Source organism: Erythrolamprus reginae, chromosome Z (genome assembly GCF_031021105.1).
Source record: "Erythrolamprus reginae isolate rEryReg1 chromosome Z, rEryReg1.hap1, whole genome shotgun sequence".
NCBI classification, from domain to species: domain Eukaryota; kingdom Metazoa; phylum Chordata; class Lepidosauria; order Squamata; family Dipsadidae; genus Erythrolamprus; species Erythrolamprus reginae.
This window is the reverse complement of record NC_091963.1, coordinates 34,947,249-34,963,541: the sequence shown is the minus strand read 5'-3', so window position 1 is coordinate 34,963,541 and position 16,293 is coordinate 34,947,249. Positions and strand designations below refer to the sequence as shown.

At 34.2% G+C, this 16,293-nt stretch overlaps 1 protein-coding gene across 1 annotated transcript in view; it reads left to right on the top strand.

Moving 5' to 3' along the window:
• Nucleotides 1–16,293, top strand: part of SLC25A13 (solute carrier family 25 member 13) — a 151,685-nt gene that overhangs the window by 124,365 nt on the left and 11,027 nt on the right. The window contains exons 14-15 of the mRNA XM_070729197.1: nucleotides 4,577–4,717; nucleotides 14,508–14,646. Of these exons, the coding sequence (XP_070585298.1) occupies nucleotides 4,577–4,717; nucleotides 14,508–14,646 (280 nt within the window). The remainder of the gene's footprint in view (nucleotides 1–4,576; nucleotides 4,718–14,507; nucleotides 14,647–16,293) is intronic.

Genomic DNA, 16,293 nt, shown 5'->3' with positions numbered 1-16,293 from the left:
ATTATTGCATGTGTGTGCGTGTGTGTGTGTGTAGATCATAGAACATTCAAAGTAAATTCTTTTAAAGTGGCATAACAGTTTAAGGTTCTTGCACAATAGAATAGAATAGAATTTTTATTGGCCAAGTGTGATTGGACACACAAAAAATTTGTCTTGGTGCATATGCTCTCAGCGTACATAAAATAAAATATACATTTGTCAAGAATCATGTGGTACAACACTTAATGATTGTCATAGGGGTCAAATAAGCAATGAAGAAGCAATATTGATAAAAATCTTAGGATATAAGCAACAAGTTACAGTCATAATATTATATATTGATATATTAAATAATATAATATATTAATATAATATAATATATATTAATATATTAATTAATATAATATATTAATATATATACTATATTAAAGAGCTCCTATTCGTTATAATATTTATAACATTTTTATCCTGCTTTTTCTCAAGAAGTATTGTGTGGCATCTCAAGGCTTAATAATTAATATTTATATAATTATTAATAACACTATTGAGCAATAATCTGTTAATGATTCGTAACATGAACTCACAAGACAAATAAAGCATAATTTAAACAGTGTTACCATAGACAATTTTTTTTAGCGGAACTCAAAATACATTACTAAATATTGATGCTTAGAAAGTATATGTAATTATGTGAAATGTTAAAATTAGAATTATAAAAAATTTTAAAATAAAATATTGTTTCATATTTATTTTATGAATAATTGAACATTACGTAACATTTCCAATTAATTTTCCTTTTCACTTTTGAAAGTTGGATATTCGACTGAAGTGGAAACTCAGATATTCCACTCCATCAAATTGGTTGAGTGTGAATGTATTTTTCTATCAGAGAAATACATATATGCAAGATTTATCTTCAGTTTTAAGAGGACAAAAATTATTGAGTGGTTAGAGTTGCTAAATTTACATGCTTTTCCTCCTGACCTCTTGCAAGAACATATATGGCCATTGCTTGAGTCAGAACATTTATTTATATAATTCATTTGTTATTTTCATAATGCTCTACAAAAAAATCCTTCTACTCTGTCTCCAGATTGGGAGATCAGTTGTATCTATGGAAGGACTTTCTCCATTATGGCATCCTAACTTAGGGAAATCCTTGTTATGGAGCACCAAGCTGGAGGAAAGTGATTTTACTACCCATTTTTGTTTTACCTACACTTTCTTTTCTTATCTTATCTAGACCTACAGGCCATTTATTAACTTATTTATTTAGTTTTTTATTAAATATATTAGTGTGTGGTGACATTGAAAACCATTTTCCAGAATTTTAGCTAAGAGCTTTCTTGTTCTTGTCCAAAGACCTTTGTGATTGCAAAGTGCATAATATCTAGTAAGCACTCCTTTGCTGATTTCATCACTTTTGTAAGCCTTTTGTTTAGTTGCATTATGTAGCCATCTTAAATTTAGTAACATTCTGGTTGCTCCAACATGCTTCATTAAATCAAGAATCCCATTTAGATAGTAAGTTTATGTTCAGTAGCATAAATTCATTTCTGAGGTAGAAAAAAAGAAAACTCCATCCCCGATATCAGATGTTTGACAATTGCAGTGAGATTATTATATGCTTAAAAGTGTAAAATTTGGATACTATCCACAATAGAGCAAATTGTTTGTGAAGATGATAGAATTTAGAGAGATGGTTATGTTGACTTCTCTGATTAATAATCTACATTTAAAGGTGACTGTAAACTCTATAGTATTTTTGTATGAAACAAATACACATGGCTCGTGCCTTAAATAATTAGAAAAAATAAATAATAGGGCCAAATGAATCCTTGTAACCATAGTGTACGATATAACTTTATAATTACATTTGTATTTGCCGCAAAGGAAATTAAATAGAAATCCTGTTTCTTTTTATCTCTCTTTTCTGCATTTTTCTTTGTATCTTTCCTTTTCTTTGTTTTCTTTAGTCTGTGTTAGTTTTGCTTAGTTTTATAGTCTTTTAATATCTGTCTGTCTGTCTATCTGTCATGTATCTATCTTGTTCTTCTGTTGCCAACATGGAAACCTCTAGCTATCCACCTGATTATGGTTATTAAGATACTAAAGACTCAGAGTTGATACTTAAAAAAAGAAGAATTGTTAGTAGAAGCATTCTTGTTTTAATTATTTCAGTATAGGGATGATACAGTTGCAGCTCATTAAAATCAAATAGAAGGAAATGGCTAATCTCATATCAATTGTGGAGAATACTGGAAAAGAGTGGCCCAGAGTGGACTTTTAGTTACATATTTGGCTGAACATCAGAAACTAATGATTTGGCCTTTAATAACCCCAAGTATTACTGTTGATTTCAAAGACTTCTAAGAATGGAGTATAATCTTTGCCTTGTTAACGTAATCCATCTGTATCAGATTCCCTCCATCTGTCTGAAAACATTTTTTACTGAGACCATGTCAGCCATGGCAATATTCCCATCATGGTGCCCTCCAGATGTTTTGGACTTCAAATCCCATAACTCTCAATTAGTGGGTCCTTTAACCGTTCTGACTGAAAATTATGTCCAACACACCTCAAGGGTCATTTGAGATAAACTCTGCAATAGTGATGGCCTATAAGTACAGAAAGAGATACATACTGACTTTGAACATTTGCATTATTTAAATTAGAAATTCTGTGCTGTTGTGTACTATTATTGCATATTACATGGTAAATAAAATGAAAAAAGCTATCCTTCATGAAATATCTTTTCCAAATTTGGATATTTCTCCACCAGTAGCCTTCCAGATCTGCTTTAGGGCTGGGGTTTCCAACCATGGCAACTTTAAGACTTGTAGACTTCAACTTCCAGAGTCCTTCAGCCAGAGTTGAAGTCCACAAGTCTTAAAGTTGCCAAGGTTGTAGATCTCTGCTCTAGGACATTGTTAACAAAGTATTCAGGGGGAAGAATGGAAGGAAGGTTGCGTAGGCTACTGTGGTCTATGATGTGGTTTTAGTTTTTAATTAATTAATTATTTTAATTCATCTGGCTTTTGCCCAGAGTGGCTAATTTAGGTAACAGGGTTTTTTCCCTCTTTTCTCTTACTAGAATAAAATAATACGTTAAATAGTATTTAAGGCAGCGGTCCCCAAACTACGGGCCGCGGGCCGGATGCGGCCCGCTAAGGTCTTTTAACCAGCCCGCGGCAGCACACAAGATTTTACCGATCGATATAATAAGAGAGAGAAAGAGGGAGAAATAGAGAGGGAGAGAGAAATGAAGCGGAGAGATAGAAAGGGAGAAATAGAGAGAGTGAGAGAGAGAGAAAGTGTGAGAGATACAAAGAGGGAGAGTTAGAAAGAGAGTGAGTGAGAGAAAGAGAGAAGAGAGAGAAAGAAAGAGAAAGAGGGAGAGATAGAGAGGGAGAGAGAAAGGAAGAGAGAGAGATGGAAAGAGAGAGAGAGAGAAATAAAAATGAGAAAATGATGGAGGGAAAGAATGAAGGAGAGGAAAATGAAACAAATGAGAGAAAAGGAAGAGGGAAGAGAGAAGTAGAGAGGAAGGAGGGAGGGAAGGAAGGAAGGAGAAATGGAGTTTGTTGATTTAAGTTTAAATTTACTTGTTAATAAAGAAGTATAAATTACTTTATTACTTAATTATTAATTACTTATTACTTCTTCTTTATTTTAAATATTGTATTTGTTCCCATTTTGTTTTTTACTTTAAATAAGGTATGTGTGCAGTGTGCATAGGGATTTGTTCCCAAAGGATAGAGAGGATAAGGCTGAGGGAGAGATGACCAAGAGAATAAGAATATGGATCAAGACTATTTATATGTTCTACCAGGATTCTATGTATCTATTTTTCCCCCAGAGCTTTTCAATTCCTATACATAGGAATAACTTTGTTAATGACATATTTCGTCTACCACAATGTTCTTATAAGGATTATTAGCCGTTGTTCAAAATAGCCTTTTTAAGCAACCAAATCATTACCCAATGTTCAAATAGAACTATTGAGGAATTTGTTGGGTTCAGTGGTAGCGCTGTCTTGGTTCGAGGAATGAAATAAAATAGAGCTGTCTTGTGCAGATAGAAATAGTGCTCAAATGTACTAGAAGCAACTTCAAAATGCCACTTTAGTTATACATTTTTTTCAGTTCAATAACTTTTGAAAAGCAGAGGAAATTAGTTGTTTAAATACATGTGTTCCACTGCATTTTTTGTATAAATGCCAAAATTGAGGGATTGCATATATGTGTAGGTGGGGGGGAGTCCAGTAATTTGCCTTTTTTCCTCCAGTCCTGTAGTCTTTTGCCAGTTAGATTTAAGTTGTCTGTGTAGGTTTAAATATTTGATATTTGATTTAACTTGTCTTTCAGTCTAGCATTTAGAAACAGTATCTTGCAATCTATAAAAATGATTGCTTTTAATAAATGAATTCCCATGTTTAACTTTCTATTCAAAGCGCTCGGCACCATTGCCTTTGTTGATTTCAATGTAAAAACTCACTTGAAATGAACACAATGTCTTGTTCCATTAACATTTGGGATAATTTATTGTCTTTTTGTGTTGAAGCAGTAACATGTTCAAAATATTGTTTCTTTTTTAGGCCGGAGGATCTCAAGTGATATTCACAAATCCACTAGAAATTGTTAAAATTCGCCTGCAAGTGGCTGGAGAGATCACAACTGGTCCACGTGTTAGTGCCCTTACGGTCTTGAGGGATCTGGGGGTTTTTGGCCTTTATAAGGTAAATTCATTTTGACTGTACTTCTGAAATGAACACCTTGCCTTTTGTAAAATTAGTATACAGTAGTCCCTCGCTATACTGCGCTTCACCTACTGCGGCTTCACTTCATCGTGGGTTTCTGAGGAACTCGATCGGCAGGTTTTTCAAAAAAAATATATATCTAAAATTATAAATACTGTATTTAAATACTGTATCTAAAATAAATACTGTGTGGGAAGTGTTTATAAACACTTAAAACAATGAAAACTTACCAAACAATTGCAATATAAATACTTAAATAAGTACTATCAGTCGATAAATTCCCCATCGCGGATTTCACCTATCGCGGCCAGGTCTGGAACGTAACACCAGCGATAGGTGAGGGACTACTGTAACTCACAGTAACACATTAAAAAAACTCTTGCTGAAGATTAGAAGAGAAAGTTTGTTGTCAATCTTTAAAAAAATCAAACTAAGGTTATGTCATCAGGCAATGCCAGTTAAGTGCAAATAAATGGAAGAGAACTTGAAATACGAACTGTTTTTTTTCTTCTAGTCTCACAAAATTTTCAGGAATGGTGACTCTAGCCATTAAATACCTATTTTAAAAACTATTATATATTTAAACAAAATATTAAATTGCCAAAAAAAAAAAAACCAGTCAGAAAAAGTATGCATTTTCATGGGCATTATTTTTCTACTTGATTATGTAGTTGGAACATCGCAGAGTCAACTTCTCACATAGATAAATAAGGTACAGGTAGCAATACCATTTAGACTTATATACCACTTCATAATGTTTTACAGCCCTCTCTAAGAGGTTTACAGAATCAGCATATTGCCCCCAATAATCTGAGTTCCTTATTTTACTGACCTCAAAAGGATCAAAGCCTGAGCCAAACCTCAACCAGTCAGGATCGAACTGGTGGCAGTCAACAGAATTAGCCTGCAATACAGTGTTCCCTCAATTTTCGCGGGTTCGAACTTCGCGGATAGCCTATACCACGGTTTTTCAAAAAATATTAATTAAAAAATACTTTGCGGTTTTTTTTTCCTATACCACGGTTTTTTCCATCCAATGATGTCATATGTCATCGCCAAACTAATAATTTTTGCAAATAAATAACAAAAAAATAATTATTGTTAATAAATAATTATGTTTATAAATGTCAGGATCACTATTCAATGGTGAGTGCCAGTTATAATGGTGAGTAAATGGTTGTTAAGGGAATGGGAAATGGTAATTTAGGGGTTTAAAGTGTTAAGGGATGGCTTGTGATATTATCCATAGCCAAAAATGGTGTATTTACTTCCGCATCTCTACTTCGTGGAAATTTGAGTTTCACGGGCGGTCTCGGAACGCATCCCCCGTGGAAATCGAGGGAACACTGTACTGCATTAGCCTGCAACTACTACACCAGCACTCCTCAATTTACAACCAACTAATTAGTGATCGTTCAAAGTTCTGATGGACCTCCCCAGCAGTACTTAACAAATTGATCTGGAAATTCTTATGCTCCCCCCATAATCATATTTTGGATCTTTGGCAACTAGCCCACATTTACTTTTGACTACAGTGTCCCATGGTCAGGTTACCATGATTTATAATAGTTTTTAGAAATAGCAAAAAATGCCCACTGGCTACAATGGATTTGCCTAACGACTATGACATTTGCTTAACCACCATTGCAAAAAGGTCATAAAATCAGGCATGGTCACATGGTAACCAACTTAAGAACATTTTTTTTATTTATTACATTTATTTGCTGCTATCTCATTTTGAAGTGATTCTGGGTGGCTTAATACAATCATAACTTGAAGACTACCTGTAATCCTGGGCATTATCTTACTGGTTTATGATCTGAGAGAAGATATTTGGTAGTCTGAGTATTCTTTAATAGTTATCCTTTCAGTACTAGAATACAGTGGTACCTCGACATACGAGTTTAATTCGTTCCAGACCTGAGCTCATAAGTCGATCAACTCGTATCTCGAACGAATGCCTTTAGACTTTGTTTTTCGTGCCGAGAACCAGAAGCAAGAAGATTCTTGCGCCAACTAGCGGAAGCTCGTCTCGTATCCCGAATTTGAACTCGGGTGTCGAAGAGAAATTTCGCTCGCGTCGCGGCTCGTAACTTGGAATACTCGCATGTGGAGCAGCTCGTATCTAGAGGTACCACTGTATAAGTTTATCTTCTCAAGTCCTGTGGCTCTGTTTTCCAACCTGATTGCAAAAAAATGTGCAATGCTTTAATAGTAGTACATTGTAAGGCTCTATTCTGTTGCTTTGCTGTAATGAGTATTTTCTGAGGCACATTTAACTTTTCTTTCCAGAATGTCTGGGTCTCTTTTATGTCAGTCATAAAATCTTTATGTACATATGTAACATTGATTTTATTTTTGCGATTCTTTTGTGAGGTTCCTCTTGATACTCGTCCAAACTCTGGTATCTTTTTGTCTAGTAGATCTTTATATTATATATTGCTCAACTTTGTATGAAAGGTTTTCACAATTTTGAAGATTATTTTTTGAAAAGTCTATTGTTCCTTTGATAATTACACTGAATTTGTGAATTATTTAGAGATAATTCCTTGCTTCTTCTTTAGCTCAACCCTTAGTTGCAGATGGTCTTCTTAATGTTTTGTCTTTTGCTTTTGACCTTTCTTAATTTTCTTTTTTCAAAATATCAACCACATAACCACTTTACTTTCTTTGCAGATTGATTTTGGTCTGCTTCATTTTCAGTCAATGCCAGGATTTCTATTTTTCCTTGCAGAGAAATAGTCAATTTGATTTTACAGTAATATGCAGAATTGTTATGGAGAATTTATTTTAGGTTGTTGGGTATTTATATAAAGAATTTTCCAGGAAATGTTGTGTTCACTTGTTTCTTGTTTGTTTGTATATTGAGGATTAATTTTGTTGCAAATGTTATTTAACTTCCAACTTTAGCATTCCAGTTCATTTTCATATTGTTAGTATTATATCTTTTGATGTTATATTGACAAACAGTCACTCATTATTGTAAAATTGTCCTGCTCCTGTCTCGTCTACATCCATAGCAAAGGTTGTTGGATCACTGCAATATTGATTGTCTTGCCTGGGACTTGAAGCAAGATTATTCTATTAAATTTTCAGTTGTGTCTGAACCCTGAAGTTGGTACCTTTCTAATATAATGCTGGTTGTTTCACTTCTTTCACAATTGTGTTCTCTACAGTAGTCTTTTCTAAGGTGAATAAGTAAAGGCATTAAAAAAGTTAGCAAAATGAGAAGAGAATGTTAGAGCATCGTTGTCTTTAGATGAGTTACTAGCTGCTATTTACACCATTGATGTTTTTATAATACATATACTATGTTGGAGGATGTATTAATAATGAAGTCAAGATGATGTAGATTTTATCCAGTCAGTATCTGGAAAGGGTTGTCAATGGTATATCACACACACACACACACACATACTGTATATCACACACACACATGCACGCACACACGCACACACACACACGCACACACGCACACACACACACACACACACACATATCACAAACACACATACGCACACACACACACACATGGTTTTTTTGCTGAATTTGAAAATTAAGGGAGACTAGGATAGATCTATTTCGGCCTTATTTTGGCCTCATCAGCTAGCCATACCCACTGGGACTTGAACCTGCAAACCTTTGCCTTGTAAGGCAGAGAATTATCTTCTAGGCTACAGTATCCAATCCCTTCAGCTCTGCACCAGGGAAGGGTTACATATTTTGGTGTCGAATCACCCTGGTGTATTGAAGGAACATCACAACTCCTTATTTGCCTCTCGGCCCAACCCAGGGCCATTTTCAAGGCAGTTAATTTTATTGATAGCCGACAATTTTATCTGTATGTGTCACATGGTTTTTTTGCTGAATTTGAAAATTAAGGGAGACTAGGATAGACCTATTTTGGCCTCATCAGCTAGCCATAACCACTGGGATATATATATATGTCACACACACACACACACACATATATATATCACACATACGCACCCATGCACATACACACACATATATCATACATATCTCTCTCTCTCTCACACACACACACACACATATATAAAACATATTTTTGACAATAATGGCATAAATTGTGAACACATTTCATTAACTTTCTAGATATAATTAGTTGTAATTAATTACTAATTTAGTAGTAATAGCAATAATTAAAAACTCAAAGTTATACTGTATGACTAATGATGACAGTAACTACTAGTTTAACAATATAGAAAATAAATATTTGTAAAAGTTCAGGAAACACAGTTTCATTTTATGTTTGATTCAGCTTTTATAGAATAGACATACAACTCATTTCAGTTTACAAAAATGTATTTCAGGAAAAGTCATAAAATTTGAAAATCACTTTTTGGGGGGGTTTAATTCCTTTTCTATTTCCAAAAAAGATATGATATTTTGTATTACTTTCCATTAACTCAATTTAATTTCTCACAACAATCTTGAAAGAAAAAATGTTACTGCTTGCACTTGACTTGAAGAATTTGTCAAAAATCTTTTGAGAGTTAGTGAAATCAAAACAACTAATCTGATGTCAACTAGGAAGATACTTCAAAATAGAGTTATATCGTATATCATTATCTAATGATAAATGGAGTATTTATAGACAGTATGTAAGACATCGAATCTTTCTATTCAGACTATATTTAAAATCCAAAATTTCAAAACTTCATTTTTCAATTTCAGTTTACAAAAGCACACATTATTATTTAGTCAATCGTTGTAAACCTACTTGGCTTTGAAGCAAGAACAAATCAAGAATTTTCGATTTGTCAATTTCAACTTTTAAACCTTTAACTGGAGCATTTAAAGCAATATAACATGACTTGAAGAAAAGAGTGTAGAAAGAGATTGTCTCACGGCTGAATTGGAAGGGTTAAGTTGCTGGTGAAACCCAAGAAGAATGCTAACGGATCAAGAAATGACATGCTGCCTATTGTTTATTGCCATAGGATCAAAATAACAATTATACATGCCAAATAAATTCTAAACCTGTAAGGTAGGAAAAGAAGGGATGGCGGTAAGTACAGGTGCCAGAAGCATTAAATAACTCTCTCAGACAAGGTGTACCTCTGTTGCCTTGAATTCGGCGAGGTCCCACCAGTCTGGCATTTTTCCCCCTCTACCAGACAATGTGCATTCACTGCAGGAGACTAAGTTAAGCCTTCGCCTCCCAGACCTTCTGGCTCCTTGTACAGAGCCCTGACACAGAGGTGCCTTTGTGAATGTAATTGCCCTCTTGTTGTAGTAGAAATAATTTACTTAAGTTCTTATTTATTTATTTATTTATTTATTATTATTTATTTATATTTTTATTATTTATTATTATTTATTTATTATTATTATTTATTTATATTTTTATTATTTATTTTTATTTATTTATTTTTATTATTTATTTATTATTTATTTTTATTTATTAATTTATCAATTATTTATTTATTTATTTGCAGGTAGGGATGAAATAAACAGAAATTAGCAAGCTAAAGAATCTGCCCCCATTGAACTGATTGTCCAAACTGCTGACAGTCCAGGGTAGTTTTTTTCCCCTACTGGTCATGCATCAAGATACAATCCAAAAGTAAAAAGCTTCTGAGGAGAAATGTGAGGGAAGGTGAAGAGCCAGTGACCAGGCCTTGAGGGAAATGTGTCATGCCTTGCAGATCTGTGCCCAGGTTGCTACACTATCCTCAGGTTCAAGAGCAACTGAAGCCACCTGTTGGTGGTAAATTACATCCAAATGAGAATTAGCAAAGGGTACCACCTGAAAAGACCTTAGTTTGGAAGCACATTTTTAACAGTTTAAAATGAAATCACGATTCAGCTTCATATGATGCATTTGTTAAGTTGATTGATAGAATTTGATGCAGCTGGTTCATTTTTTTTGTAGGATTCAGGCCTACCGTGTTCAGCATCCTAAATCTGGATCAAAACTAGCATAATCAATGCTTTAGGTTCTAGGAATCCCTAGGGAAAGACAGAATATAATTGTAATAAAAAGAGGATCAACTTAAAATATTTAAAATGGCCATTTTTTATGTTTACAGTAATCTTTCGAAGACGGAAATTACATAATTTATAAGGAACCCCTGGTTACATGCTTTCAGGCATACGAAATAAAATATCTATCAGACCTAAATGGTTTACGTGTAAACAAAGCAAGATCAAATGATCCACTATATTAACCACAAACTTTGGCTCTATGCCAGTCTCTCTACCATCTCAAGTTACTTCCCACCCTTCTGTTTTAAAGTCTGGGAAAGTATGTTTAAAAGTAGGCCTCATTTACCTTCAGATTAATCAACTGCAACCAGCTAATGTCAGTTAAGGAAGGTTATGGGAAATCAATCATAAATTGAATAATTCTTTAAAACATATAAAAATGGACATCTACTTCCTTCTGATGCAATAATGCTCTTAAAGTGAAAGAAAAGATTGAGAGACTCCCCTCCCACACCGGTCATCTTTTTTCACCAACTTGCAGAGAACACCAGCAAGTACAGAGGCTTTGCAAATTTACTTATGGAACATATGGAAATAAATATAGCATGAGACTCTGGAATAGCTGCTCATATGCCAGTTGTTGTCAAAATGAGTAGATTTAAGAATGCCACTGGCCAAATTTCATCAACCACTAAAAGTTCTTCAGATTTATAGCAGGGAGTAAAAATGGTTAACAAATGAATATATCTTAACCCATACAGTGCATAAATAAAAGTACTGTAACAAGGGTATTTGAGGTTATCTTTAAAATCCAATAAGCATCTTGTCTCTTATTAGAAAACAAGAGATTTCTTAAACTGGTAATGACAGCCCAGAGAATTAAAACAAAAATGTAAGGATAATGCAGAGTTCAAGTAACTATATTTTTCATTTTAAATGAAAGTACTTAAACGCTACTTCTAAGAGAGAAAAGTGATGATCTGGATTGAAGCAAAATAAATATTGAAAAGAATAGAATTCTTTATTGGCCAAGTGTTGGACACACTTGGCCAATAAAGGAATTTATCTTCGGTGTATATGCTCTCAGTGTACATAAAAGAAAATATATATTTGTCAAGAATCATGAGGTACAAACTTAATGATTGTCATAGGGGTCAAATAAGCAATCAGGAAACAATCAATAATAAAAAAAATACTTAAGGATACAAGCAACAAGTTACAGTCATACAGTCATAAGTGGAAGAAGATGAGTTATAGGAATGATGAAAAAAACTAGTAGTAATAGTAGTACAGACTTGGTAAATAGTTTGACAGTGTTGAGGGAATTATTTGTTTAGCAGAGTGATGGCATTTGAGGAAAAACTGTTCTTGTGTCTAGTTTTCTTGGTGTGCAATGCTCTACGGCGACGTTAAGACCTGTTCAAGCTGATAAATGCCAAATAATTTCAGAATTACGTTTTCTGCTGAAAAGATACAGCAAAACAATTTAGCAGACATGAAGTTTCATGGCAAATTCTTAGAATTTATCCTTTGCTAAAAGTGAACTCATTTTCCCCATGTGAATTCTTTCTGCTCAAACTAGTGGTATATACAAAAATGGAGAAATAACAGTAGGCTTCTGGAAGCTCCCAGGTTTACTTGAAGAACCTGGTCACCTTGATCAGGTCACAATTAAATTATTTCAGTGCACTCTACATAAGGCTGCTCTTGAAAACTTGCCAGAAGGTTGTACATGAGCAGTAAAGAGGGCTACTCAATGTGCCTATTTATTACTGCTGCTATCATAAGCTGAATTGACAGCTAGTCAACTTCTAACTGAAATTCAAGGTGATGGCCAGTGCTTATAAAGCTTTTCATGACATAGAGCCTAGACACCTAGGGGATCATTTATTCCCAATAATTTCTGCCTACCCAATACATTTTAACATATTAGATTCTTTCTTGGCACTATATTAAATGTCATATTTTGGGATTAGGGAAATTTGCTTTTTGACCGCTATGGACCTGCCCTCTAGAACAGCGCCCTCTACCAATATTGATGGCACTCTGTCTCCCACTTATATTTTAGTTTTAAACCTGGAATGAATTGTTATATGGCCCCTATTTTGATTTTATTTTAATTATGAAAGTTTTAGTTTATGCTGTTTCTAACTGTTTTAACTGGGGTTTTATATTTTTAAGTTGTTTGGAATCTACCAGGATGGTCTTTAACATAACACCACAGTCATGATGATTATGATTAGATGGTGTGATTTCTATCATTGGGAAGAAAATTTATTCCTATCATTGTATATAGATTTTCCAGGGCAGAGAAGATTTTAAGTGTCATGAAATATTATCCAACTGGATAACTGGTGCAAATCCTTGAAAGGTCGGAATCCCGGAACTCATTCATGCTGCAGCATTTTTCTTCAGATTCATTCATCTTGTTTGCCTGGACAGATAGGCTGTCATAGGCAAGTTTGGGATTATCTTGGATTCATTCCACACACACATACACACACCAATACCTAGTAGAAGAAACTAGGAGACTTTCAATGTCTTTCAAGTAAAACTTTATTCTTCCTTATACACCTACAACAGTTGTAGTATTAAGAAGTAGGATTGAGCATAGGTAATTTATATAAACTATTAAACTCCTTTTTGATCACCCCTTTGCTTGCCAGCAAAGCAACTTATTCTGTAAATTCAATATGGAGAAGGTGAGTGGAGACTCAGAAGTGGGTTAGAGCTAGTCAGTGTGATAAACTATATCCTTTATTTGGCTGCACAAACCAATAGAGTTTGTTGAAGGTTGGAATCTGGTGACATTCTCTGTTACTGAGATAGGCAAATGATGCGCATTGAGTTTCTTCTTGGTATTGGTATTAGGTTATGGGTAAATGAGCCTGGGGATCACTGGTAAAGAAACAGGGAGGACACAGCAGCAACCTGGAAATAATAGCTATGTATGGGAGGCATGATAAGGTAGGTTTATCAGAAGAACAAAGGTAATAGACAATTTCCTAGACAAAATTGTACCACATCCAAAGTCATGCACATTCAGCTACTATTTATTCATTCCATTCCATTCTATTCTTCTTATCTGGAAATCTTCATCCTCTGTATTATGTTATAAGGTCTGTATCTAGGCTAGACAAGAAGATTTAATTTTGCAAATCCACCTTCAAAGAGTTACAGAATCTAATGAATTCCTAAATAGTGTGAAATATTTCTTAGTAGCTAAAGCAAATGATTCTGTCCTGTGAAATGATGAAGGGATAATTAATACAATCATTTTGATTCATCTGAACCTGGCCAATTAAGATTGGTTATTAAAAATATATTGGATGAGTCCAGGGAATGAAAAACGCATTATGTCATAAAATAATGGTTGAGAAAGTAGTGCGGTCATTCCTGTTAAAAAAAAACCTCATAACAACCCTTGATCTCAATCTAAATTTGGAAATTTGTAATGGTTTCCCTGAATAGTAGTTAAGGTGTATGCATTCTTTAAACTACAATAATCCAGTAACATTTCCTTCTTAATTTCAGAATGAATGTAGGATAAAATGTATCTTGGTTTCTCTTATACTTGACTTTTCATGGGATAGGGACAAAAGAAATGTGATTTTGCTACTCTTGCTGAATCCTTCAGTGGCTTTCTCACATCTTCTTCAATCTTTGAATTGTGTAATCTGTTTTCTAAGTCCCTCCTTAATGGCTCCCCCCATACCTTTTCCAAGGTTAGTTCTAAAACCCTTTCTACCCTGATCCTATTTTTACCTGTTCATAGGGAATTTTTTTTATCTTCTATATTTGTTTGTTCATTTCCTAGGGAGCCAAAGCCTGTTTCCTTCGCGACATTCCTTTTTCTGCCATTTACTTCCCTTGTTACGCTCATACAAAGTCTGCTTTTGCAAATGAAGATGGACAGGTGGCTCCTGGTTATTTGCTTCTGGCAGGAGCAATAGCTGGTAAGTGTCTTTATTGCATTAGAAAGGTTGTCCTTTTAAAAACACATTCCAAATTGCAGCTCTGCAGTACTGGAAAAGGTGTTAAGTTTGGACTAGAGAAATCTGGATTCAAGCCATCCTTATGGAAACATATTGAGTGACACTGGGCCAGTGATTTTACTATATCTCTTACCTATTGGGCATGGTGGTAGTTTTTGGAAAATATTGGAGGGGTGTTGTATATTTCTTCTTGAATTGTTAAGAAGGCCATATAATTTTTCTGACAAATAAAGCATATGATAATTCATTATAATAATAAAATTCATTGATAATCATGTTTATCTACAGAGATTATCCCTCTTCTTAAATTAGAAAATATAACCCTAATTTAGGTTTCTGAAGTTATATTACATGCATTTATTCTCTGCATATTAAGCACACTATCAAAAGTAAATATTATTGGGCTAAATAGAATTAGACATAAAATTAATGAAATGTTTTTGGATAAAACTGAAGTAAGGGAATGTGGAAAGGATAACTTTATAGATATGTTTTGGAATAATATGTTGAATGGCAGAGTTGACAGAAATATTCTTTACATTAGTATACAATAAAAAATAATGAAAAGAAGTCATCAGTGTTAATAAAGATATAGTAAGATTGCAAGTAAGATTGCCATATAAATAAAATAACTGGACAAATACTGAAATATGGATATGATTTACTTATGGAGTATGTCTGTGAGATGCTTTATATGAATAGAATAGAATAGAATAGAATTCTTTATTGGCCAAGTGTGATTGGACACACAAGGAATTTATCTTGGTGCAGATGCTCACAGTGTACATAAAAGAAAAAATAGATTTGTCAAGAATCATGTGGTACAACACTTAATGATTGTCATAGGAGTCAAATAAGCAATGAAGAAACAATCAATATTAATAAAAATCTTAGGATACAAGCAAACTGTTATTGTATTGATATTGCTGTTGTAAAACGCCCCAAGTCCTCGGAGAGGGGCAGCATACAAATTTAATTAATAATAATAATAATAATAATAATTTATTAGATTTGTATGCAAAGATTGAATCTGCACCTGACAATTGAAAAAAATACTATTTCTGTTCCCTTATTCAAAAAGTAAAGATAGAAAGAATCAAATTCAGACTTCACAGAGGTATTAGTTGCTAAAGAAGGCTTTTTGAATTTTGTTCAAAATTCTGTTTTGAATAGTGCAAGGAGTTACAAGCAAATATGTAGTAGAAAAACAAAGCCTATAGTTTTCGGCACAAAAAACCTGCAGCTGCTGCTGCCAGCTCAGTTCTGGCTGGCAAAGAGACTTCTCATGCCGAAAAAGAAGTGGTGGCTGTAGGATTCTTGTGCCAAAAACTACAGGCCGAAAAAGAGGCCTGAAGTCCAATCGCTGCCCTGTTCTTCTCGCCAGCTGTGCACATGCACCCCGTTGCATGCTGTTGCAAATGAACGGCCACCTCCCATTGCCAGACCCAGCCAGGAGAGCAGCCTGCTATGTCAGAAGGACTGCATCACAACAGAGCTGCTCAGAAGGAAGTTTTTAAGGTGTTTTGATGCGAAGGGAGGAGGGACCATAAAGGGACCTGCCTTTTCTGCCAGTTCTGTGGGCATGGCTTGGTAAAGATCATGTGACTG